This window comes from Onychomys torridus, chromosome 13, assembly GCF_903995425.1.
Source record: "Onychomys torridus chromosome 13, mOncTor1.1, whole genome shotgun sequence".
Classification (NCBI taxonomy): Eukaryota; Metazoa; Chordata; class Mammalia; order Rodentia; family Cricetidae; genus Onychomys; species Onychomys torridus.
Genome location: NC_050455.1, coordinates 35,105,361 through 35,131,328, shown reverse-complemented (window position 1 = coordinate 35,131,328; position 25,968 = coordinate 35,105,361). Strand labels below are relative to the sequence as shown.

Sequence of the window (25,968 nt, the reverse complement as noted above, 5' to 3'; positions counted from 1 at the left end):
CTGTTTGTCTCCTAGCCGGGACCGCTGGGGGCCGCGACCCCCGAGGAGGCGTGGCCTCGTCCCAGAACCACCCGGGAGGGCTGGGCACAAGCTCTCCGCTCGCCGCCGCCCTTATTTGTTCCGTTAGCTGGCGCTGGCCAGCCTGATGCAGCCAGGACCCGGGAGGCTGGACAAGGCTGCCCGGGTCCTCCGGGGACTGCATCCCACCCAGCCCCGCCCCCCGCCTTTCCCCTCTCCACTTTTAACAGTGCCACTGGAGGAGGGCTGGGCAAACTCAAGCTGAAGCGAGAGAAAGGCGGGCAAAAGGACCACATTCGATGCGCCCATCTGTCTGGTCTAGAGTTCCCCAAGGGTCTTGACCATGTCGGAGTCCGGGGAGATGAGTGAATTTGGCTACATTATGGAATTACTAGCCAAAGGCAAGGTAAGCGCCTCTGCCGGGGGCCCGGCTGGGCACTCAGAGCCTGGGGGTTAGCGGTGGCACCCGAGCGGTCCCATGCTGGGGGTGCACGGCTGGAATCGGGGTCTGCGCTCCGCACCGGCGCATCCCAGCTGTACACAATGCACCGTGGCTGCCTTTTCTTTATGTCGAAGAAAGGGAACTCTTTGAGCTAGTTGGAGGCAGCGGTGCGGCAGCCCGGCGGCGGCGGGAGAGAATGGGGACTTTAGGGACGCCCCGACAGCACGGGGACTTGGAGCCGGTGACAGGCGTGGGATGTAGAGGGAGGGTCCGCCGATCCCTCAGCTCAGAGGCCCGGAGGAGGCTCCGGGTCTGCACGCAGCCTGTCGCTGTGTGGGACAGACAGGGAGAGCCCTCCGCCCTGCTTCTTAACCGCTGCCCTAGGCGGGAAAGATGCTGAGCAGCCTTCCTTTGGTGGTGGTGGTGGTGGTGGTGGTGGTGGTGTGTGTGTGTGTGTGTGTGTGTGTGTGTGTATGTTTGTGTGTGTGTGGTGGGGGGGGGGTTGGGGGACGGGTTCTGGACTGGCCAGATGCCAGCCTCATACCTATCCTGAAATCTTTGGGACACAGGCTGAGTGCCTCGGGACGTTGGCAGGGTGGCTTCGCCTGGGCAGACAGCCTTGCGAGAAACTGGACCCCGGGGAGCGGCTGAGAAACTGCCCAGAGATGCCTCTAAAGTGGTTTACAGAGGGACATGTTGGGAAATACTGAGAGCGACTCTCCAAGGTTGGGTTGGGAGAAAAGGCGCTAAACTGTGCCTATGCTTGTTCTCTGCACCTGGCGTTTGGAGAAAAAAAAAAAATAGAAAAGAAAAAAAGAACCAGACTCCCTGAGCAGTCATCAGAAAGGAAAATTGTGCAGCCCTGATGTAAGCCGCTGAAACTTGGATCCCACGCCCCACGCCAATACGCATAGCTGGCACGCAGCGTGGAGTAATTTGACTTCAGGCCAGACACTCCTGCGATTCTCAACCTGAGTATCAGGGCGATTAGTCCTCTCTGGATTCTCTTATTCTGTAGCCGCTGAAATAAAATATCCAGTAACATTTCGAAAGCAAGGGCCATGCTTTGGGCCACCCTTTGGACCACCCTTATCACTCATAACCTGGACCAGAAGCACAAGTGGTGGACCCTCGTTCCACCTTTCTGCTTACCTGGGACTCCATCCTGTACCTCAAGTGTCCTCCGAGCACGCATGGAGTCACTCTGGCCAGAACATTCGAGCACTTCATGGTCCTTACAATGTGTACCAAGGCCACTGCTTCCTCCTAATGGACCTCCCAGAGAGGAGTCCAGAAGCAAGGGCTGGTTGCCAGGGAAGAGGGCCTTGGGCCAGAGGTGGGACTTTGGAGAGCAGGGACAGTGCTCGAAAAGGGGGTCAGAGTTGGGAATAGGTTGGGAGGAAGATGCCTTTGTGAATGTCAATATAAATGGACCACTCTTGATGGGCTAGGGAACAGGATGATGGACTGGTAAGTCAAAGTTTGTGCTCAGATGTTCTTCAACAAAAACCAGAACGGTGTTTGTTGGCTGTGCTTTTCTCCGATGGAGAAACTGAGAAACTAGTTCTAGGGGTCAGGCCAGGGATGGGCATGTTGCCAACTCTCAGGTGACTATAAAGTAGACAGATGGACTTCCTATAAGCACTAAATGGAGAAGGCAAACCTTGGTGAAAGTTAGTGAATCTAACTTTCTTAGAAAAAACTCAGGTACAGGAGCCCAGGAATCTCTCAGAGCAGTGGTATGTTCATTACACTATGCTCACTGGAATAGAAACTTCAAACAGACGCACCTGGCATCCTGCACTGGATTCCTCTGCCTTTCCCTCTTTAGTCAGACCTCCTCTCTGGGTTCTACCAGCGGGCATGTGGCTGCCAGGTGCATTCTCCACAGACCTCCACAGCTAGAGAGGCCAAAAGTCTTTGGAAACCTTTGAGGTTGGAAAGTAGGTAGTTCCTCCCTAACTTTTGGGGGGTGGCAGTGATAGCTTAACCATTTATTTCAACTCATGTACTTCTTATCTACTCTTGAGATTTTCCAAGTGCATGTAAAATCCCCTCTCTGTGCATGATTATAAGTGCTTTTAACACTTAGGGTTAGCCATGGAATAGCAGATTTTTGAGACTGACTTCTTCCCTTTTCCCTGGGGATTTTAGGGTCCACTTGGCAGCTTGGGCATAGTGAATGATGGGTAACTGGTCTAACCATGAGAGTAAATGCACAGGGGAGGCCTGTAGTCAGCTAGCCCTCTCCCTGCCTCCTTCAAAGTTGGGTTGAATGGGTTGACCATCGTCCTGATCACTTTCCCTTCCCCTCTGGATACAGTTTTGTCCTTTTAATACTTCTCAAACTCTGTGCGTGAATTAATTTAAATGCCAGGGATGTTACCGGACAAGAATACTTGGGTATTAGCAAGTATTCTTGGGTAACATGCACAAGGCCCCAGGTTTGATCTCTAGAACTGCTAAAACAAAAATGCCAATTTAAAATACATAGCTTTGGGGGCTGTATGTAGCTCAGTATTACAATGTTTGACGAACATACACTAGGCCATGGATTCAGTTGCCAGCACCACAAAAATAAAATAGAATAAAATGCATGGTTTTAAAGTCTTACCGAATACATGAATATATGCTTGTTGCAAAATACTAAAACTTTTGAGATTTCACAGGAGAAACTATGGGAATTCATTCCCACCTCCATGCCACTGCCCAGCAACGTGGGGCTGTGTGCCCACTTCAAATTAAACCAACGTAGCGTATTCTCCGCCTGGAGAGTTGAGTGAGCCTTTAATCTTAGGGTAACCTAAAACCCACATACCTAACTTGAGCAGCTTATAATACTCTCTTGTGGAGCTGGCTTTACTATTTAAGGTACACAGCGATCCCCAGCACTACGACCTTTCTGTTCATCAAACAATACCCTGGAAGCACTGAGTTGCTAATACACAGGCGAATTCCCAAGAGCTCTGAAAAGATCAATACAAATGTTTCCCCTTTTCTTTCGCTGTCAGTAAAACTTTTGCCATTTCTGAAAGCTTTTTGTTTCTTTTGCAACCTGTCTTTGGACTAAAAGAGAGCTTTCCAAATCTGTGGTCAATATCTAGACATACTCAAAGCAATGTTCTCAAATGCTTTTGGTCTCTTGAAAGCTTTTCCTCGTTAATTTTTTATCATCTTCATACACGACTTTAGATCCTCATGTGCTTTTCCGGACTGGCAAAATGAAGCTATAGTGTAGAATGTAATCTTTTAAGTTTATGACATTTCTTCATCTATCCTACATTTGACAGAATTATACCTAACTATCAATACCCAGACAGTGATTCTTATCAGTTGCCACTCAGGTACATCGTAGGAGAACAATAATTTGAGCAAAATAAAAGTCATTTTGGAGAGATTAACATTTCGTTTTGATAAACAGGCAATGAGACTATTATTTGAACTTTGACTCTCTGTGAGGTACAAAACACTTGAGAATGTTAAAAAAAAACAAACTTTAAAATATTTATCTCTGTGTATTTTGCCGGCCTATATCTGTGCACCCCCTGGGTACCTGGTATCTGAAGAGGCCAGAAGAGGGCATCCAGTTCCCTGGAACTAGAGTTGTGCATGGTTGTGACCTCCCACCTAGCTCTGGAAGAGCAGCCTTAATAATCATAACCATTGTACCACCTCTCCAGCTCCAACTTTTTTAATATAAAATTGACTTTGAAACAAAGAATGCCCTGAAATGATAAAATATATATATATATAGGTTTAGAAAATCCCCGAATAGAGCAATGTGAAATGTTAACATCTTCTGGGACAGAAACAAAATCCCATCAAAGGATGTTTCAGATGGCTGAACAGGATTTCACACAACTGAATTTCAAACTGGGGTAATAATGGCGAGGCTGGGCCCACTACAAAGGAAACTTACAATTTTTTGTATGTTGGGGGTGAGTCAAGTGTATGCGCTGTGGGGAAAAGGGAAGAACACAGAGATTTGCGGTATCATTTGAAAATAGCTAGTCTCACAAGTAATTTCTTTATTACATTGTTGCCGAAGTAATTTGAAGATGGTATCTCCTAAATATCACTTAGAAGGGTAAGTGAGGTATCGCCATGAAATTGTTAATTACATGCTTTGTCCTTACCTTACACTGTACCATGCAGTGCAGTAGGGATGGTGGCGTCACATCCAGCTTTGCATTCTGCCTGATGGATAACTAGCAGAGTAGTTAATCTCAGGATGGAGGTAGGGAAGAGTGGAGACTGGTACGTGTCCCCTTTACAGAGAAGTATACCCATTTCACAGGGTTACTGCAAGGATTATAGGAGTATTTTATACAGCTTCTTGGTAGCGTTATTTTTTGGTGGAAGTATGAAGGCACCTCCACGTAGTTAAAAGGAAAGTTTATTTTGAGGGGTAACTTACAAGTAAAGGGATAGGTTACAGGGTCCGGGAGAGGTGAAGTGCAGTCTAGCAGTGTTCTCTGGAGAACTCTGCTCGGTCTACATCCAGCATCCAGGATCCAGGAACCAAGAGAGCCTGCACATCCAGATCTTGGGTCTTAAGGGCTCCTGTCTCGGCCCTGCCTTGTAGGCATAACAGTTACCGGAAGCCTCACTGGGGGTAGTACTTCCAGGTCAAAGCTGGAATAGCTACCCACTACAGTTATTGATACACCATAGACCGTCAGTGCATAAGCTAGGCATTCTGACACCAGAACTAGGTCGTGAGACACTTTGTATCATGACTGTGAGATCCTTAACAAGTGGATGTAGGATGTGTTATTGTCTGGCTACTGATAGCCTCAGAACCAGCAGAACCAGCATATGTGCAGAATGTTCAGTCAGGGCTCTGCTGAGGCAAAACAGGGTGCCAGGGCTTCTAGGGCGCAATTCAGCAGCTTGATCCTCCCCAGTTGTCTGGGATCTTCTCCTCTCTCTTTGCTTCCATGAGGAAAAGTAGTAGATGGCAAAGAAAGCCATTAGCACCGGGAAAGGATTCCTTTTCAGTATTAGCAATACCTGATGGGTTGAGATTTCTCTCTAGAAATCAAAGTCTTTTATGCCCAAAATGGAATCTGACATAAAAACAACAACTGTGTGAAAGGTGACCAGCTAATGTATGTCTACATTTCAGCGGGGTGGGAGGTGGGGTGTGTAAAAAGCACATGAGCCAAATGTTAGGACTTCAGAGCTTTCCCTACAACTTCACTCAAAGCCTCAGCTCACATCCCCTCTGGGAGAACTGGTGCTGTGTCTGCTCCTGGCTGGAGAGAAGGCTGGGAGTGTGGTTATTTTACTCTAGGAATATTGCCATCTAAACAAAAGCAAAAAATTGGATGTTCAGATAAAATACATGAAATGGCTCTGTGCTTCCAAACTCGCCCCTCATGGCACAAGGAGAGAACTTACTCCTACAATTTGTGCTGACTTCTACATGTGCACAAAGGCATGCATGGCCTCCACATAAATAAATCAAAGTAATGTTTAAAAAATACATGACATAGGACTGCAGAGATAGCTCAGACCATAAAGTGCTTGCAAGAAAAGATCTGTATTAGATTATCCAGAAGTCCCACTAAAATTGGTGGCATGCACTTGTAATCTCAGTGAGGAAGAGGTGGAGAGAGGCAGATGTCTTGGGTTCACTGGCCATTCAGCCTTGTCTAGACCAGAAGGAGAGTTCTAGGCCAGTGAAAGAACCTGTCTTAAATTAAAAAAAAAAAAATAGCTGGGCAGTGGTGGTGCACTCCTTTAATCCAGCACTCAGCACAGAGGCAGGTGGATTTCTGTGAGGCCAGTCTGGTCTACAGAGCTAGTTTCAGGACAGGCTCCAAAACTACATAGAGAAACCCTGTCTCAAAAAACCAAATAGATAGATAGATAGATAGATAGATAGATAGATAGATAGATAGGTAAAAATAAAATCACAATTGAAAAGGGCTGAGAGATAACTCAGAAGGTAAAGGCATTTGCTGCCAAACTTGATAACTTACCTTGGATCCCCAGGCCCCACATGTTAGTAAAGAGAGAACTGACTTCTCAGGTTGTCCTCTGTCCTCCACGTGTGTACTGTGGTGTGTGTGTGTGTGTGTGTGTGTGTGTGTGTGTGTGTATGCATGTGTGTGTGTGTGCACGTGTGCATTTGTGTGCACGTGGGTGCACACACACACACACACACACACACACACACACACACACAAGCATGTACATGTGTTGTCCATAAAGTGAAAATTTAAAAATACTTAAAAAGGTAGATGACATCTAAGGAACATCACCACCCAAGATTATCATCTGGCCTTTCCATGCCACACATGCATTTATATACATGGACACACCCATCTACAAATGTGGGATAGAGAATTAAATTTGAAATGCATTTAAAAACAATTTAATACAAGTATGTACAATATTTGAGACATATACTAAAACATGATTATAGATCTAACGTCCACGTTTCAGTGGGTGTGTTAATGCTAGCAATCCTAAAGAGAATAGTAAGATGTGGTCAAAGGAAAAGTAGACAATCTGTAAGCATTACCAATATCATCCACCTCAACCTGCCCAAGAGCCCTTTGCCCACTGACCATGTAGACTGTGTACTCCTGACACTCACCAGAAACTACCACCACACTACCCGCCACAGAAACACTGCACCTCGATCATCTTCCCAATGTGGAATTGTTGGCTGGGTGCTGCTGTGTTAAGTGCCTACAAGATTTTATCTTAAGCACATAAAAGCTTAAATCATTTTGGAGTAGGGCATCCAAACATCAAACATTACTGTAGAAATGAGAGTATGTAACGGAGCATCATAAACTCAATTGCAAATGGGGTTAGAGTTAGGAGATATGGTCAATGATTTTACACTAATGAATCCTCTGTGAGATTTATTATTCGCATTTATTTGTTTGCTTTGAGACAAGCATACGGCAGGGCTGGCTTCAAACCCATGGCCTTTCTGCCTTGGTTTCTTGAATGCTAGGATTACAGGCATGTGCTACCTTGCCTGGCTTTTGGGGGCCGCTACCGTTTGGGTTTCTTTTCTGCCTTTGGTTACCCTTCACATCGTACTGTTTCTACTTTTCAGGTTCTGTCCTTTCTTTTTCTCACAGTTAATGGTCTGAAATGGCAGACTTGAAAGATGAGTGGGACCTGGTAAGGTGATCTCTGGATACCTCTCTCCTGCCCTTGTTCCCATAGCAACGGTTTATGACTGGGCAACCTGCCCTGTGCCAAGGCGTGGGTATAAATGGTAGGCAGTGCAATTTACTGCCTTTCTCCTGGGACTTCTGATACCTGGCAGTATGGATTGCAGAAATCCCATGGTTTCTGCCACTTTTAGCTTTATTTCCCTTAAGTCTAGGAGCCATCTGTATTTTCTGCTAGGGATGCTAAAAGATGGTGGGGGTTCTCCTTAATGGATGTGGTTTAGTAGTCTGTACATCGCCTTGCTTCTAGTTTTTGTTTAGGATGTTGCTGAGTGTTACTTCATCTCCAGACCAGAGGTATAAATCTAGTGTTTCAGGTCATGCAAAAAAAACAAACAAAACAAAACAAAAAAACAAACAAACAAACAAAAAACAAACAAACAAAAAACCCCACCATGGTCACTAGGATCCAACCCAGTCAGGAATTTCATCTCTTCCTGGAGACCAGGAGTCAACGTGGGATGAGACCAGGTTTGGTGGTTTGAATTAAAATAGCTCCCATATGTCCATAGGGAGTGGCACTATTAGGAAGAGTGGCCCTTGTTGGAAGTAGATGTGGCTTTGTTGGAGGAGGAGGTGTGTCACTAGGGGATGGGCTTTGAGGTCTCAGAAGCTCAAGCCTGTCAAGTCTGTCACTGTCACTTCCTGCTGCCTGTGGATACAAAACTCTCAGCTACCTCTCCAGCACCATGTCCGTGTTCATGACTCCTGCCATGACAATAACGGACTAAATCTCTGAACTGTAAGCCTGCCCTAATGAAATGTTTTCCTTTTTAAGAGGTGACATGGTCATGGTGTCTCTTCACAGCCATAGGAACCCTAACTAAGACACCAGGTGAGCTGGGTGAGTAGTGCTAAGGGGTTGTTAACTTTTGGGCTTCATGGACTAGGTTCACATGGCATAGCTCACCTCTCTGTGGCAGAACAGGTAGGTAGACTGGAGATTCAACTCTGATAGAGTACTTTCCTAGCCTCCCCCACAACACACACACACACGAGAGAGAGTGAGAGACAGAGAGACAGAGACAGAGACAGAGACAGAGACAGAGACACAGAGACAGCGACAGAGAAAGTAAAGAGAGCTGAACACACACACACACACACACACACACACACACACACACACACACACAGAGAGAGAGAGGGGGGGGGCTGAAAGCCTACAGGAGATGACAGGAATGGACTAAGTTTCCAGGTCCTGAATTGGGCTCACATGTTCACAGACATTAATGGGGGTGGGGTGATAGGATCCACTGAACTGAGGAGGAGCAAAGGATAGCTTATGAAATACAAAATGGGATAATGATTTAAAAAATTCACTGCTTTTTTGTCTGCATGTAAGTCTGTGTACCATGTGCATGCCTGGTGCCTGCAGAGGTGAGAAGAGGTGCCCTGGACCTCTAGTTAGAAATGGTTGTGAGCTACCATGTGAGTGCTGGGAAAGGAACCCGATCCCCTAGAAGAGCAACCAGTGTCCTTAAACACTGAGCCCTCTCTCCAGTCCTGCCTTGACACTTTTGATTTAAAACCTTCAAACAGTTCCCAGCATATATAGAAATGCTGGTTTTCCCAGCCCTCAGTACTTTCACAGACTCATTTTGTGTCATGGCAAGTTCACCTCCCTCCTGTAACTCCTGTCTTCCAACACTCACACTGAAACACACACTCATGCACAACTACACTCCTTCCCCCCGCCCCCAAATAAGTTCCAAGAACAAGATGCTGTGTTGCAGCACATAGCTCATTTTGCTCCATCTGCAAATGGAGCCACCAGACAGTGCCCCATTTCGGGCAAGTCATCCTTAACCACCCATCAGACTGCCCATGCAAGAGAGGCAGGCAGAGGGGCATCCTGAGACGAAAGAACAGAATCTGAAAAGAAACACTATGATCTGGGTAAAGACGAAGTAAAATGGGTTAAAAAAAAACCCAAACAATAACAAATCCACAAAAGCCAGGCACTGTAGCACATGCCAGTAATCTCAGCATTCAAGGAGCAGAGGCAGAAACATGGGTTTGAGGCCAACCTTGGCAACAGGCCTGTCTCAAAGCAAACACACCAATGTGAATAACAAAACCCCACCTGAGAGTTTTAACTGAGGACCCCGGAAGGATCTTGGTGCCTTTGATAAGTGGGAGACTGGGAGTGAATATGTGCCAAGAATGGGAAGTTGATGGAGCTTAGCAGATGAAGAGGATGCTGATGCTGAGGGAAGTGGGGAGCTGGAGGTTTAAAGCAGCGGACTTCATACTTGCTGTTAACACCACCCCCTCTCTATTTCTAATAGTTTCTAGATCAATAGGATTTGCCATAAAATGTTTTAGGATTAAAACACACACATATTTAAAAAGTGCAAGCAATACAATATGAGTGGAAAGTAAGCCTTATATACCCGAGTGCCTCCTATCATCTCTGCTCATCTATTGTTGTGCTCTATTCCAGAGAAATAATCTTTTTGTTTTGTTTTGTTTTTTGTTTTTCAAGACAGGGTTTCTCTGTGTAGCTTTGCGCCTTTCCTGGATCTCGCTTGGTAGACCAGGCTGGCCTCGAACTCACAAAGATCTGCCTGTCTCTGCCTCCCGAGTGCTGGGATTAAAGGCGTGCGCCACCACCGCCCGGCTGAGAAATAATCACTTTTATTATTTACCTATATAAACACATGCTTGCCTATGCACATGACCACATGCGTATGTGTGTTTGTGTGTGACACACACACACTGGCAGCAACACAGTGCTGGGAATAAAAAGCCTGTGCAATAAATGCTTGGCCAACTTCACAATTAAAAAAAACCCTCACTGTATTTTAGACATCTTTAATAAATAAAATATTTTTATTTATTCTTTGATAATTTCATATATATAAACAATGAACCTTGACATATGCTCCTCCAACTTCCCCCACCCTTTCCCCCAGGACCCCCCAACATGTCTCCTTATCCCTATTATGTCTTTAGTTTTTGTTAATAACCCAAGTAGTTCTGCCTGTTGAAATGCTGACTTATCTTGCACAGGTAACCATTTTTCAGTACTCCCCATCTTCCAGCTCTCATATTCCTCAGGCCCCTCTTCTGCATGTTCCCCGAGTCAGACATCCTTTCTCATCACATGGATCTGCTACAAAGTATTTTGTGGCATAAATGTACATTATGGAAAATATGTAGTCACTGTAAGTCCAATTAATATTTTTGTATTGTTCTGTATACATATTACAAGTATTTAAGTAGGGCCATTTTTAGCTATGAATCACTCATAAAGCTTATTGTATTATAAATTTTTGTATTGCAATTTTTAAAAATAGGATTTGATAAATTTCCTTTCAAATATTTTTGAAAGTGCCTGAAATCTCACATTTTTGTCAGGTGTATAACAGAAGTTTTGAAACTTTGCTGGCCAGGTGTGAAATACCTCAGTGATGTTTGCTTTGTATAATGGAAGGTCCTTAAAATTTATTTTCACCCAGATGTTGTCTATAACATTTATCCTTAGTTTGTACTAATGAAACCTCCTGGTATTCTCTTACTCTACCATCTAGTAAGTTTTGGCCCAAAGGCCTATCTAGGCATGCTAATGTGAATTCATCAAAGAAAGGTCAATATGAGAAACAAAAATAGACTTAGGATACTTTGTGAGGGTCTAGACTTTAGAGAATACATTGGGCATGTGGTATGGGGTGCAGACATTTGCGCCTCTCTTTTCCCTCTTGCTTAAGACACACTTTCCAGATCCAGGGAAGCATACAGAGTCTAGCATGTGCAGCCGCCTATCTGGATAGGAACTGCTCAATCATCCCCCCTCCCCCCGACAAGATGTGAGTCTTCTTAGTTTTACCATCCCTAGATTGAGGGCACTCCATTAGAGGGTAGAGTCCCTTGCTGCTGTTCTAATTCTCCACTGCTATGGTCACTGAACTTCTGGGGTGGCGAAGAGGCTACGGCTGTTGTCAGGGCTGTAGGAAGATGCGGAACTTGCCGCAGCAGGACATTATTCTTCCAAGCAGGACAATTAAAAGAAAGACGCATTTCAAAACCTAATAGAGATGTCGCTCTGCAGCTTCAGGCTCTCTTGACCGGGAGTTAGGACACAGGTTCTTTCAATCTAATATCTAGAGGTGAAATTAGCCATCGGGAAAGCAGTGGCGTTAAACACCTAGTAAAATAGCCTCCGACAACGGCAGGCTACCTTGTTTTGCAGGTGCAAAGGAAGCCGATGAAATGCGCCCATCTAGACCCTTGGCCGGTGCATTCGAGGCGTGGCTGCCGGGCATCTCTGGACCCCTTGTCCTTGGTCTTCAGATGCGAAACTGCAGGGTGGTGGTGATCTGGGCTAGGGCGGGGGCTTTGCCGCAGTCTCTCGACTTCAGTCCTTGGCCAGTACCCAGGGATGGAATCCCTGCCCCTCGGGCTGTCCTCGTGACACTGGGCTCCTTCCTTGGCGTGGGGCACCAAGTCCTGGTTGAGCCGAAAACGGAACCCTAACTCAAGTGCTCAGTGACCAGGGAATGTGACGTCACGAAAAAAAAACCCCACAAATCTAGAGGGGAGAGTAGGTTGAAGAGACAGTTGAGAAGATTAGGGGGACCCCCTCGTGAACTTCCCCTTGGGCCTGCCTGGCTAAGGGGTGGCGGCAGGAGTGGGAGGGACCTCGCGCTGGCGTTGGGGCGGGACTCCCTTGCCCTCATCTCCAGCGTTCAATTCAGGGCGTCGGAGCGTCGCTGGTCTGTGGGTTTTCGCGCGCGCTTTGCGAACGTCCACAGAAAAAGTAAAATGGGCAGAAGCGCCGCAGAGCCAGGACGCGCCCCGTGCAGCCCCAGAGCCGCCCTCCTGCCCTGGAGGATTTAGACTCCCGGCGCCCTAGAGACAGCATGGGGAAGGGGGCGTCTGCGAGCGTCTGCCCCGCCCCTTCCCGCACTGACCACGCCTCGGCTAGCCCCGCCTCCTTTGTGCGGCCGCGCCGTTGCCCGGGCGACGGCCCCGCCCCATCGCGGCACCGCCCCTCGCCACCGCCCCTGTCTCCGCCCGGCGGCCGGTCCAGCTGCAGTCCGCGCGAGCCGCCGCCGCAGCCGGCAGCCGGGCGAGATTCGCGGCTCCCGGGGCCCTCGGAGGGAACGACCGCACTCTCCCGTGCCCGTGCTTTCGCCCGAGCCGGCCCGTCCCTCGCCGCTGACCGGATCTGGCTGACCAGCTCGCCCTCCGGTCGGACCTGAGGCTCCCGGGCCGCCGCGGGGACCCGCCCACCAGTCCCTGTCGGGGCCCGCTGTGCCTGTGGGGACTCCACGGTTGATGACACCCGGCGGAGGGCTGCGATGGAAGGGGATGCCTCAGACTCTCAGGTGCGCAGCGGCCCCGCTTCCTCTTCGCTGTCTCTCCCGGCCGGTCCCACCGTCCCGCGCCGCCTTCTGCCCTTGAGAGGGTCGAGCTTGGGGGTCCCACGGGCGGGTCCGGGTCCCGGGTCCCGGTCCGGCGCTCCTGGCCACGCTGTGGTCTCCCCACGGCGGGCTCTTCCGTGGGGTTCCGTCCGCAGAAGTAGTCGCTCTGGGGCGTCTTGGGCGCTAGAGAGTAGGGCGCGTGCCCTAGCGTGCCGCCCTTTGTCTGGAGCCCCGAGGGGCGCTCGAGTCCCTCCCGGACCCCGGCTGTGCCTGCAGCCCGCTGGGAGCCGAGGCTCCTGCTGGCTGGGCGGGGCCCGGGCCCCTGCGGCGGTGCGGTCCGAGCCTTTGCAGAGGTCGGGTAGGCGCGTCTCCTAAGTTTCCTCTGCTCCAGTGAGCTATCAAATCACATTGCTCCTGGTTTTAGCTCGAAGGACATAAAAAAAAAAAAAAAGACATTGGTTTTTCTTTTTAAGAAAGAATTACTTTATATCCAGTGTAATCAAATGATTTAGGCGCAAGGAAAAAAAATGGAAATGATTTTTAGATATTCCTCTAGGAGGTGCAGCTTTACTGAGGGTGGTGTTCATACGTTAAACGGGACAAGAATCTAGTTTGGGCAGTCAGGACAGTTATATTTTATTTTATTTTTCCTTTGAATTAGCGTGATACTGGGGAAAGAAAGGTAAAATGGGAGTAATCTTTGGTGTGCGTTGTAGGTGTGGCCGTCCTATTTCCATGTTGGTTCAAGTCGTAGCATTCTGTGGGCCTTTTTAAACAGTTGTGGTGCTCGAGAGACACTGCACTGAAGGTCTGCTGTCAGTGAGGAAGTCAGTTGCTTGTGGGGCGATTATCAGGGCTTATTAAAGAAAGCCTTTTGTCTCACCAGTGGGGAGATAGATTAGCTTACACTTTGATTTCATTAAAATAAGTGAATTAAATTTTACTTTCTGAGCACTTTTTAACCCAGCACTCGGGAGTCAGAGGCAGGTGGGGCTCTGAGTTCAAGGACAGTCAGGGCTACACGGGGAAACTGTCATGAAAAACCAAAACCAAAAACAAACAACCAAAAACTTTCTGTATATTTCTAATAGATGAAATGATTATATAAGATTTTTTAAACAAAATATTGGCTTGTCATTAAAATTGCAGGATTCCAACAGTAACCTATAGAAATTGAAAAGCTCACCCTCCACCAGTTTAAAAAAAAAAAACTTATAGGTGATAGATGGGAAAACTGTATGAAGTCATCAAACCTTTTTATCTGTGAGCCTAAAGTGTTTCTCACTTAAAATGGAGAAATAATGAATTCCTGTAGGTTTGAAGGAAGCTCTTAGGATGGTGTCTTTTAGTCCTCTCCACCCTTTTAATATTGTGCTTTTATGATAACTGCTTTGATATGGAGCCTAGAGCCTGAAGCATTTTTGCAGGATCGAAGGAAAGCACATGAAACATGGTTAAATTTATTGTAGGCATTTTCTGATACTCAGCTTGTAAATTGAATTCAGTTAGGACTTCCTGAACACTGGCTTAGCCTGGGTGTTTATTTTTGTCAGCTCTTGCTAGTTGGCAATCTTGGAGTTAATGCAGTAAGTAAGAATGGTTAGTGTCACAGTGAAACTTTAAAATGATCACATTTAGAATTTTCCTGGAGTCCTAAGTCAGGGACTTGTTCCTGATGATTTGAACAGCCTACAGTTTTGATAGGGCATGGTCTTCTAATATTTTTATATTAACCTTTTCTCTTACATTTTACTTTCTTTTGTCTTGTAACATCAGTTTTTAACCCCATGCCATGTATATTAAAGGGAGTCTGGTGGTGTAGAATTTCAAAGTTGTGGTAGTTTGAATAGATATGGCCCCCAGAGAACCACACATTTGAGTGGTGTGGCACATTAATAGGTGTGGCCTTGTTGGAGGAAGTATGTCACTGTGGAGGCAGGCTTTGATGTCTCATATATGCTCAAGTCACACCCAGTGTGAAAGTGCACTTCCTTTTGCCTGCTGATCCAGATGTAGAATTCTCATTTTCTCCTTCAGCACCATGTCTGTCTGCACACTGCAGTCAAGATCATAAACTACCCCCTGAAACCATAAGCCAGGCCCAATTAAATATTTTCCTTTACAAGAATTGCCATGGTCATGATGTCTCTGCCCAGAGCAATAGAAACCCTAACTAAGGCAGAAGTCATAGGGAGGTTTAGATTTTAGGGTCTATTTCTTAATTCTTTTTTTTTTTTTGGAAAAGCAAACACATTTATGTACGGGAGACATGCCGACACATTTACCCACTCAGAGTTTTTGACCCTGGCTTTTGCTTTTCATCTTAAGGTGACTATTAAGAATATCGAAAAGGAGCTGATCTGCCCAGCGTGCAAGGAGCTGTTTACACACCCGCTGATTCTCCCTTGCCAGCACAGCGTCTGTCATAAGTGTGTGAAAGAGCTCTTATTGTCTCTCGATGATTCCTTCAATGATGTGGCGTCAGACAACTCCAATCAGAGCAGCCCCCGACTTCGGCTCACCTCCCCGAGCATGGATAAAATTGACAAAATCAGCAGGCCAGGTATGTTCAAAAAGCTTGGGTGCTGCACCCTTGGTTGGGCAGGGAGAGCTTGTAGATTAGAGGTTCAGCTATAACTGTGGAGGGAAATTGTTGGTATTTTTTTTTTCCCCAAGTGAACAAGTGAAGACTAGCTCCCATTTAAAATGTCAAAATGAACTGTTTTTTTTTTTTATAGGCACTCAAGATGGATATTGAATACTAATTTTGTGTTAAACTACTTATTAACTGTGTCTTTATTTTAGGTGATATTCTAACTCTGTAATGTCCTTGATAATGGTGGAATAATGAACGATTGAACTACTAGGGACCTATTAGTACATAACTATCAAGTTAATGTGCAAATAAATATTACAGAACTAAGGATGGGAGGGACTACATAATGGTTACTTCTAAAAACTTTTTTATCTTTTGAGTTTACTTAATTTTGTTTGATGTGTGTGTTTCAATGTATGTCTGTGCACCATGTGTCTGCGGTATCTGCTAAAGCCAGAAGCTGGTGTCAGATCTCCTGGGTCTGGAGTTATAGTTGGTTGTGAACCATCATGTGGAAGCCAGGAATCAAACCCAGGTCCTCTGGAAGAGCAGCCAGTGCTCTTAACTGCTGAGCCATCTCTCCAGCCCTTAGAGAACTTTTTAGATCAGATCAGATCATGTGGTATCACTCTACTTGAGAATTTTATTTTCTTCAATTACTTGAAATTCTCTTTTTTAAATAAGTGTTTTGGCAGGGCTTTTTGGCACATGTCTGTATAACAGCCTGTGGTGGTTGGAGGGAGAAGGACCTATGGTTTCTAGGACACCCTGGGGATGCATGAGAACCTGCCTTTTCCCAAAATAAGGGTTTGGACTCTCATGAGTACTAGACGTCTGCAGTAATGTATGGAAGTAGATCTAATGACACATAGCATGTATTTTGCTGTATCTCAGCTCAGCATTTACCTTGTTTCCTATCAAGATAGTGTTACCTCTGAACAGTTATTGCATGGATGATGTAGATCAAAATTAACTTAAAATTACAGAAGCTGCTGAAATTCTTTTAAAATCAGTGGTGACCACAGCCTCTCATTAAGCATGGCCTTTATACTAAGGAGTGTGTGTGAGTGTCCAGAAGTTCCAGGCTTCAGAGCATCCACTCTGAGCCGTTTGGGCTTTGAGGTTTCATTTTTAAACACTCTTGTGTACTCTCCTCAGTTCCTCCCACTGATAGGACAGAGGTCACTTTTTAATCTTGTGAGTTTTTCAGAAAAGCATCTCTTTCTAAGCTGCATTTAAAGAGTATTATCTTTTTGTGGCCTGACTTACGCAATGGAGTCTCTTTGTTCATTCAGTATTTATATCCATGTACCTACTCCATCAGAGTACTTTCATGAGTTATGTTTTATATACCACACTTCTTTTACACACACACACACACACACACACACACACACACACACACACATGTATATATCATTTTATATGTATGAGTATTTTGCCTTCATGTTATGTATGTGTATCATGTGTGTGTTTTGACTGCATGTTATATCTGTGTACCACATGTGTGCCTGGTGTCTAAGGAGGTCTGAAAAGAGTGTTTGCAGTCTCTAGGACTACAGCTACAGATGGTAGTGAACTGCCTGTGGATGCTGGGAATCGAACCTGGGTCTTCTGTAATAAGTACTCTTAACTGCTGGGCCATGCGTTTTTCTTTGAATGACAGTCACTATTTAGAAGATAACTTGTGTGTGTGTATATATATATATATGCCAGTGAAGTCGATTGGGCAAACTGAGAGAGTTGAGGACAGAGAGGGTTATGCTCATAGTGAGGTCACAACTTTTATGCTTTCCTCTTCGCTAGGAATCTGGCACCTTGAGGAATAGAAAGACAGTAATGAGTTGAAGTCATTCTTACCAGATAAAACTTGATGTTCATCTTCCTTGGCCAGTTGGGAATCCCCTTCTTGTCTGACTGAGGAAAATTTACTTTCTGTGTATTAATACTCAACACAGACAATTAGTGGAATATCTCTGCTTACGATCGGTCTGTGTTCACATACACTTTTCACGAAGTTCTGTGTCTTAGGTAGTCTTTTTCATCTCTGGATTTGACTGATTCTCATGTGCGGTTCGTATGAAATTCGAGCTTCCCAGAGTACTCTGTCTGTGCTTGATGCATTTTTGGGGAATGGACGTTGAAAGAAGACCTTCTGGTAACTAGCATCAACAGAGCATGCCACCATGACAGAAGTGTAATGTGGTTAAACTTTCTTTTTTTTTCAGAACAAGAATTCCAGTTCACCATATACCCCACTGTCTAGATTAGACAGGAAATGACTAAAATATGGCCCCTTCCCATTCTGTAAGATCATGTCCTGAGCAGGGAGTTGAAAGAGTCGGAAAACTTTTCTGTGACGGATAGCTCCAGGTGCTAAGAATGTTTCACTTGGAGAAGGATGACTACAGAAAGCTTCCTAGCACCGCAGCAGCAGGTGACTCAGCCACCTGTAACTTCAGTACCAGTGGACCTGACACCTTAGACTGGCTCCCTTGGCAGGCAGCCTCCCCACATCCATATAAATAAAAGTCAACCTTAGGCTTGTCCCAGATATGGCAGTTTCTAAATGTTTTGTGTGTGAATCAGTGATCACAGATTTAAGGACCGTCTTCTGTATGGTCACAAGTTTTAAAGAGCCTGGTGTCACTGAATTACAGATATCCCTTTCATTTATGGGCAAAAATGATAAGGCACACTTAAAAAGGAAGTCCACAACTCTGTTCATAGCAATGGATGTGGAAGGAATATATTTCTAAAAATTACTTTTTAACATTGATTTTTACTAAGCTATTGATTTTTACTAAAGGATTAGACCCTAGGCTGTCCAGTATAGTAGACACTAGCTGTGCAATGCTTGAAATAGGACTTTTACTGATAGTCTGTAAATATGAAATGCTTATTAGATTTCAGAGGCTTTAGGATAGCACAAGTAGAGATTTAAGGCTTTTTGTATTTATTACATTTTTGAGGTGATATCTTGAATATAGTAGATTAAATAATATAAGAACTAATTTTACTTTTTCTTAACTTTTATTGTGGCTACCAGAAAAATACATTGTGCTGTGGCTCATTTATTTCATTGGGATGATATTGCCATACACATTTAATAGACTTTTTAATGAAAGGGTACTTTGAAAGGATAAGGTTTCTGTGTATATGTCAATTACATGTTCAGGTATGTAAACAGAAAAGTTGTTTTGTATATTTCTGATCATATGTGTGTAATCTTTCCCTCCAATTTGTTTTTTCCTGTTATCAGAGATTTTGAATTTTAATAATTTTTTAAATAACTTAGTAGTTTTTTAGTTCAGCAAAAAGTCAAAAGATACTTGAATTGACTTCGTTTTTCTAACAGTTGCCGGAGATGAGGTTGTTTAAAAACACAAATCTGTAGGACAAAGTGTATGTCACTCTAGTCCTGCCCAGCAGTGGTGCATCCAAATTCTTTAAGATTGATCGACTGTTTTATATTGCTGGCTTTGTAAACACCCTGTGTGTCAGGAAGAATACATGTTTACTGTTGATTCAATAATCGTATTCTCTGCAGGACATAGTCAGTGCTTTATCTTTTGTTAACAAGTTGTGAGTATTCTCTTTAGAATGGAATTCTAAATCCAGCTTTCTGTTCATTGTTCACAGCATCACAGCGGAGATCTTTGGGGTGGAGAGGTAGAAAAAGCGCTTTATTGCTTTTGCGGGCCGCGGGCAGCGTGGTGTTAGATTTCAATTCTCTTTTGTGTCTTGAGATTCTCTAACACCAGTGGTCAAGTCTTTCAAATTATAAAAAAAAAGTAAACAAATTGTACTGACATGACTTAAAGGTCAACAGGATGAAACTTCTGATGTTTTTAAGGGGTGTGTGTCCAAATGATTCCTGTACACAACACAATTTTGTTTTTTCGTAGCTGGTACCTGAAAAATCTTTTTACATTTATGTAGACTGTAATGTAACTTACATGCTGCATTGGTAAGGTTAAACTAAAAATTGGTAAAGGTTAAAATTCTTGTCTAAAGTTGGCAAGTTTTGTAGTTAGCACACTCTCTGCATGTTTATTATGATATAATGTCTTGTCTTTGTTGTCCATGTTTTAAAGTGGTTTTTTTTTTCCCATGGGAGTTTTAACATGGAGGTCTTACCCATTTTAGGCTTTTAGAATATGTAATTCTGTATGAAGCATTCCAGCCTACATTTTTTTTTTTTCTTTTCACTCCAGTTGACCTTTAAAGTAAAATTGACTACTTTTTGGTCAAATTCTGGTGATACTCTTTGGTTAGAGAAATGTTACCCCTTTTCTGTTCCCCTCACTTTCTGGGAAGTCCAACTGGTGGCATCCCACCAATTGACAAGCAGTAAGAACAGGAAGTTGTTATGGCCAGAATATGGGAGAGGGTACAATTGCAGCAGTTTGGAATGTGCTGCGAATTGATTCTCTTGCATTTGTTTTTATTTAGAAAATATTTAGAAATATTTTTAATATTTAAATTTGTCTTTGCATTTATTTTTTTCTCCTTGATCGTTGGATGATAAAACATAGACAGAAATATCTCTTTTGATGGATATAAACCACTTTGAAAATACTTTAAATATTTTAAAATTGTGCCCTGATATTTGCTTCCTGCGCCTTTGAAGCAAAGATGTGTGAATTGGGAGTATTCGCATAGTTCACAGATAGGGACTCCACAGTTGTGTGGCTCTTGCTTGGTCGTGGGCATTCCTTCCTTAGTCTTCCCAGTCATCTGGTTAGTCCCCCTACCCCAGATTCTATCACATGGCAGAGAAAGACTATGTAAATAGAGCTTTCTCTGATGGAAATAGTCAACCCTTCACTATAAGGTGTGGTATCCACTAAGCCTCAAGTACTCTTGAGAATTCCAACTATGGATATTGCAACCCAAAAAGTGAAAATTTAATCATCCTAAATTTAAACTTCAACAGCCATTTGGCCTCATGGCCCTTTAGATAGCACAAACATTGAAAGTTGACTCTATTACATTTTCCTTTTAGTCCAGTGTTGCAATAATTTTCCCCATGAGGCTTACTTTCCAGGATATCCTTAGAGCGGTCATGCTTTCTTTGTTTCTCTGAATATAATATTTTATAAAAATCATGGTAAAGGCATATGACAGAGGAAATGAAAGTTAGCATTCTTAAGATCTGAAAGCCACATGGGATCAATTTAGAAAAACAGCCAAGATACTGATTTGAGTAAGTTCCCTGAAAATTACTCAGGTCTTAAATTCCACGTTTTATCTCATCTAAGAGGTCTAGTGTGATGTTTCATAAAAACTTTTATTTTCACCATAAAATTAAGATAACAGAGGAATACAGAAAAGGAAAGGGAACATTTTTTTTGGACATTTCTAAACATGAAAACAACCAAAATTTGGGTGTCACCAGCATACATGTTAAAGCATGATTTAGTCTTCATGATTAATTTTGTTTCAAATCACTATTTAATTGACCACAACCTTCACAAAATCTATAATAGGTCATTGTTTTTCACATGGACGACTGAGATTGGTTATTCATTCATTTAAAGGTCATCATCTAGTTAACTGTAGAAAGATGTAATTACATGCGAATTTCCATTTCTTTAAACTTGACCACTGCATCATTTGACTTCCAGAATTGTTTGGCTTGTTTTTTTGACAAAAACATTTTCATTGGCATGTGTGTGTTTTGTTTTATTTTTTAATTAGCCTTGCGCTTATTTCATTACATGCCTGCTGTGGTGTGAAACATCTTGGACTGTATTGCATGTTTTTAAAATTACTACAGGAATATATATGGAGTAGGATTTTCAAGTTTGTGGGAAGTTTCCTTTTATATGATTCATGTTTAAAAATATTAAGGCTAAAATATCATTAAATGGAGATATTAAATATTAAAAATACTATGCATGCTTGTTATATAAGGTGCTTTTGGAGTTCAGTGACACTTTGCATGCTATAAAGTCATTATTATAAATAATACTTTGGGCTATCTGTTAAGTTTCACCTATTGTGATATCATACCAGGCATCTTTTAAGATATATTTTTTTAGACAACAGTCATTTCAAGGGCAATACTAACTTAGCTACTTAAAGACCTTTGTATATTAAAATATAATATACTGAGTTTACCCATTAATTTTTGGTATTGGAGATAATACTATGAAAAAAGGCTGGAGATTAAGAAGTTTCTTTGGTGTGTTATGGAAGCTATTTTGTGGGCAACTGAGATTTCATACTTTAAGAAAGGTTAAAGTAAGTATCTATCCACCTGTGTTGAACAGACAGCTGTGCATTTGTCCGAACCAGCAGGTGAGTATGGCAGACTTTGGTTTCCTGACTTATGAAGATCGGGGAGACAACATGAATAGAAAAATCTAATGTTTAAGGTCATTAATTGTATTTTGTATAATACAAAATGACATGGAGTGCATCTTGGCACTGAAGTAAATAATCTTAATGATTCTTTGTTTTAGGTCTCATGGTTGGCCCTTTTAAAGTTAGTAAGTTCCAGGTCTATGAATGAGTTCTTCACTCTCCTTTAGATTGCATTCAGTTACCTTCTGGTCTTTCCCACTGAGCTTTCCCAGATAAACAGTGCTACAATGGGAAACAGTCCATTGTGATGGTTCTTGAAACTGTGAGCACTTATTCCTCCGAGCCTGTGATGAAAGTCCAGACTACCCAGAAGACAGTGTGTGTGTGAATGTGGACAACTTACAGTTTCAGATAGTCACTGGTATGGCACTGAGCGAGCTGAGTCCTGGGCCCTACTCAAGGGCCCCTGCTCTGTTGTGTGCCCCTGTTTCTTCCCAGTCAGCTAAGATGGTATTCACTTTATGACTTTGGGTATGATGTATAAAATTAACTGGAAGTTTAGTTATATAAAATACTCTATGAAGTACTGTATTAGGTGCTTTGTCTTCATGTCTGTGTTTAGCTTAATACAGGTTTATGTGTAATTTATTATAGATTATTTTTTTCTGTATGATAACTTTTAATAATTTGAACTTGTCGTTTTATATACCAAGTAAAAATATTTGTTTAGAAAAGCATTTTCAGAATGCAGATGGAACCACTTGTAGTATTTGTGATTATAGAAACTTTCTAAAACATGACTTTTATTATTATTATTATTATTGTTTTTGTTTGTTTGTTTTTTAGTTTTTTGAGACAGGGTTTCTCTGTAGTTTTGGTGCCTATTCTGGATTTCATTCTGTAGACCAGGCTGGCCTCCCGAGTGTTGGGATTAAAGGCGTGCGCCACCACCGCCTGGCTATGCCTCTTCATTTTAATCACTTATGATGTTACTAAATGAAGCCTTACTAACTACACAGGCTGGAAGCGTAATTCCCTGACCCCAAGGCCGACTATGTTTCCTTGTCCTGGCTGTGAGCATGATGTGGATCTTGGAGAGCGAGGAGTCAGCGGTCTGTTTCGAAATTTCACCTTGGAAACGATTGTCGAGAGATACCGGCAGGCCGCTAGGGCAGCCACAGCCATTATGTGTGACCTTTGTAAACCACCACCCCAGGAATCTACGAAGAGCTGCATGGACTGTAGTGCAAGCTACTGCAACGAATGCTTCAAAATTTACCACCCTTGGGGGACTGTAAAAGCCCAGCATGAGTATGTGGGCCCCACCACTAATTTCAGACCCAAGGTAAGTTAGGGCACCAAACATTGTGGGAGAAATTGCCGGAAGTCTAGAGACGGGAAGGTGTGATTGGATAATACAATTGTGATGTTTTTAGTTAGCTAAAACTTGACTGTAGGTTAAGAATAACTTTAAAGCGTGAGACATAGTGCTTATATAATCTGTTAGGTGGACTTTCCATTTCTCAAGTGTTCTGGATAATTTGTTTTATAAATCTCACAAGAACTTCATGTTCTATGGTCTATGATGAGTAAAATAATTTGTGTGTCACCACCACCCAGCATGGATGCTTATAAAGTTGTCGTTGTTGTTTTTTTGTTGTTTTTGTTTTTTGGTTTGAGACAGGGTTTCTGTGTAGCCTTGGCTGTTCTGAAACTCTCTGCAGAATGGGTTGCCCTTGAACTCACAGAGATCCACCTGCCTCTGCCTCCCAAGTGCTGGGATTAAAGGCGTGCACCATCACCACCTGGCATAAAGTTGTTTTTCTTTATAATTTAGTAACTCGTAGGAATAGTGCCAGTTACTAAATATAACAGTATTCTTAATTATAAAACCTTTAATTTGTAATAATTTCATATGTAAATCTTAAAAACTATTTGGAACTGGAGAGATGGCTCAATGGTTAAGAATGCCTACTACTTTTTTTTAATTTAATTTTTTAGTTCTATATGCATTGGCGTTTGACCTGCATAACTTTGGGAGGGAGTTGAATCACTGGAACTTGAATTACAGACGGTTGGGAGCTGCCACGTGCGTCCTGGGAATGGAACCCGGGTCCTCTAGTAGAGCAGCCAGTGTTCTTACTCACTGAGCATCTCTCCAGCCCCTTGCCTGCTGCTCTTAACAGAGGACCCAGGTTTGGTTCCCACCACTCATGTGGGGTTGTTCACAGCCAGCTGTAGTTAGAGCTCCAAGGAATCCAGTTCTCTCCTGTCCTCCTAGAACACTAATGTTCACATACTCAACACAGACACACACTTACACATAATTTAGAATGAAATTCAAAATCTTAGAGAAGTCACTACACAATACTCACCGAACATTTCTGACATAACACAGGTCTGAAAGATTAAAACAAGCTATTTCTTTGTCCCTACATTCTGAAAGACCCTTTTTCTCAAAACTGTTAGTCTCATAACATTTATCAACCTTGTTTCACCCTAACTGCTCAAGGTCATTAATTTTTTAAAATGTATGACTTTTTTAGTGTTTTGTTTACAAGATTGCATTAATACTCTCCTATCATGAAAGGACACATGATAATGAGCTACATCAGGGTTGGGTTCTTATAATTATTTCTTAGGATTTGGAATACAAATTGGTCATAAAATACTGCTGAGTAAACCACAGGAATAGGAAAAATCGTTCCCTTCCAGCCATTTCTGCCAGCCAGTTTGGTGTAGCGTCTCAAAGCGGTCCCTTATGCTACAGAGTATTCACCTACAACTGAACTCGTTGTACCCCTTCCTATGGAAAGCTTAAGTTTTCCTACTTTAAAAAAAAAGTACACATTCTTTTGAGAATTAGGAACTTGGACATTCTGAAACATTGTAAGTTTTTTCCACTTTTGTCCTCCTGAAGATATATTATAGACTTTGCATATTGGTCTTTTTTTCCCCTAATATTTCAGGCCCGGTTAAAGTTGCCTGTCTTCCAGTCTCTTGAAACTATGAACAACTATTTCGGAATGGAGACAGTATTTTATGTACAATTTCAAATGCATCTACAATGCTAGTTCATAGAGTAAGTCCAAATGTGTTTCCTCGGGAGATGCTGCTGGGCAGTGAGTGTGGCTTGGAGCTGGCCTGCTGGGTGCTTACATCACAAAGCCCTCCAGAGGTCTCTTGGCAACAGGCTTGTATGGAGAGTCAGGCCAGAGATTCTCTGAAGGTTTTCAGATACCTTAGGAGATGTTCAGTAAGAAGTGCCTAATGTGTGTGGTGAGAGGCCCTCTTCTAGCCTGTTTAAGCATTCTCTCTACTTGAGTCCTGTTGGAATGAATGTTCTTCTCACCAAGTTTAGGGGAAATAACATCTATGTGTTAACAGTTTGAACCCAAAGATTTAAAAATGGTAATTCTACAGTTTTCATGTGACATTTTTATTTTTTATACTTTTATTCACCTATATGGTTCTTGATTTTATATAGCAAATACTTGTGCTGGGGGGCGGAGGTTACGTGAAACCTAGATCTTTAACTGTCCATATGCTTTTATTCAATAGATTTTAATGTGCCCTGAACACGAGACAGAGAGGATAAACATGTACTGTGAATTGTGCAGAAGGCCGGTTTGCCACCTCTGTAAGTTGGGTGGGAACCATTCCAATCACCGAGTGACCACCATGAGCAGTGCCTACAAAACCTTAAAGGTATGACTTAGGATATTAGAGTGCGTTTCAGTTTGTCTGTTTTATTGAATGTTTATGGATGTTCTACCTGAAAGAATGTCTGTGTGCCATGCCTGCAGTACCAGCAGAGGGCCAGAAGAGGGCGTTGGGTGCCTGGGACCGGAGTTACAGAGGGTTGTCACCCTCACTCCGGGTGCTGGAATCAAAGCCAGGTCTTTTGGAAGAGCAGCCAGTGCTCTTAACTGCTGAGCCAGCTCTGGAAGTAGGTTTTAATACCTGGTGATTTCGTGATTCTTAAGTTTTTATAATGTGGGCTGTTTTACTGAAAGGAGTTAACAGTATGAG

General features: G+C 43.3%; 1 protein-coding gene across 2 annotated transcripts in view; it reads left to right on the top strand.

The window, feature by feature from the left end:
• The first annotated feature begins 228 nt into the window (after positions 1 to 228).
• The window catches only part of Trim36 (tripartite motif containing 36), a 44,147-nt gene continuing 18,407 nt past the window's right edge, over positions 229 to 25,968 (top strand). The window contains exons 1-4 of one of the 2 annotated variants that reach the window (XM_036205258.1): positions 229 to 424; positions 15,357 to 15,591; positions 22,956 to 23,281; positions 25,498 to 25,644. In XM_036205258.1, coding sequence (XP_036061151.1) covers positions 362 to 424; positions 15,357 to 15,591; positions 22,956 to 23,281; positions 25,498 to 25,644 — 771 coding nt within the window. In that variant the 5' untranslated portion in view covers positions 229 to 361. Of the gene's footprint in view, positions 425 to 12,684; positions 12,993 to 15,356; positions 15,592 to 22,955; positions 23,282 to 25,497; positions 25,645 to 25,968 lie in introns of those variants that run through there. The other variant, XM_036205259.1, reaches the window with a different exon arrangement.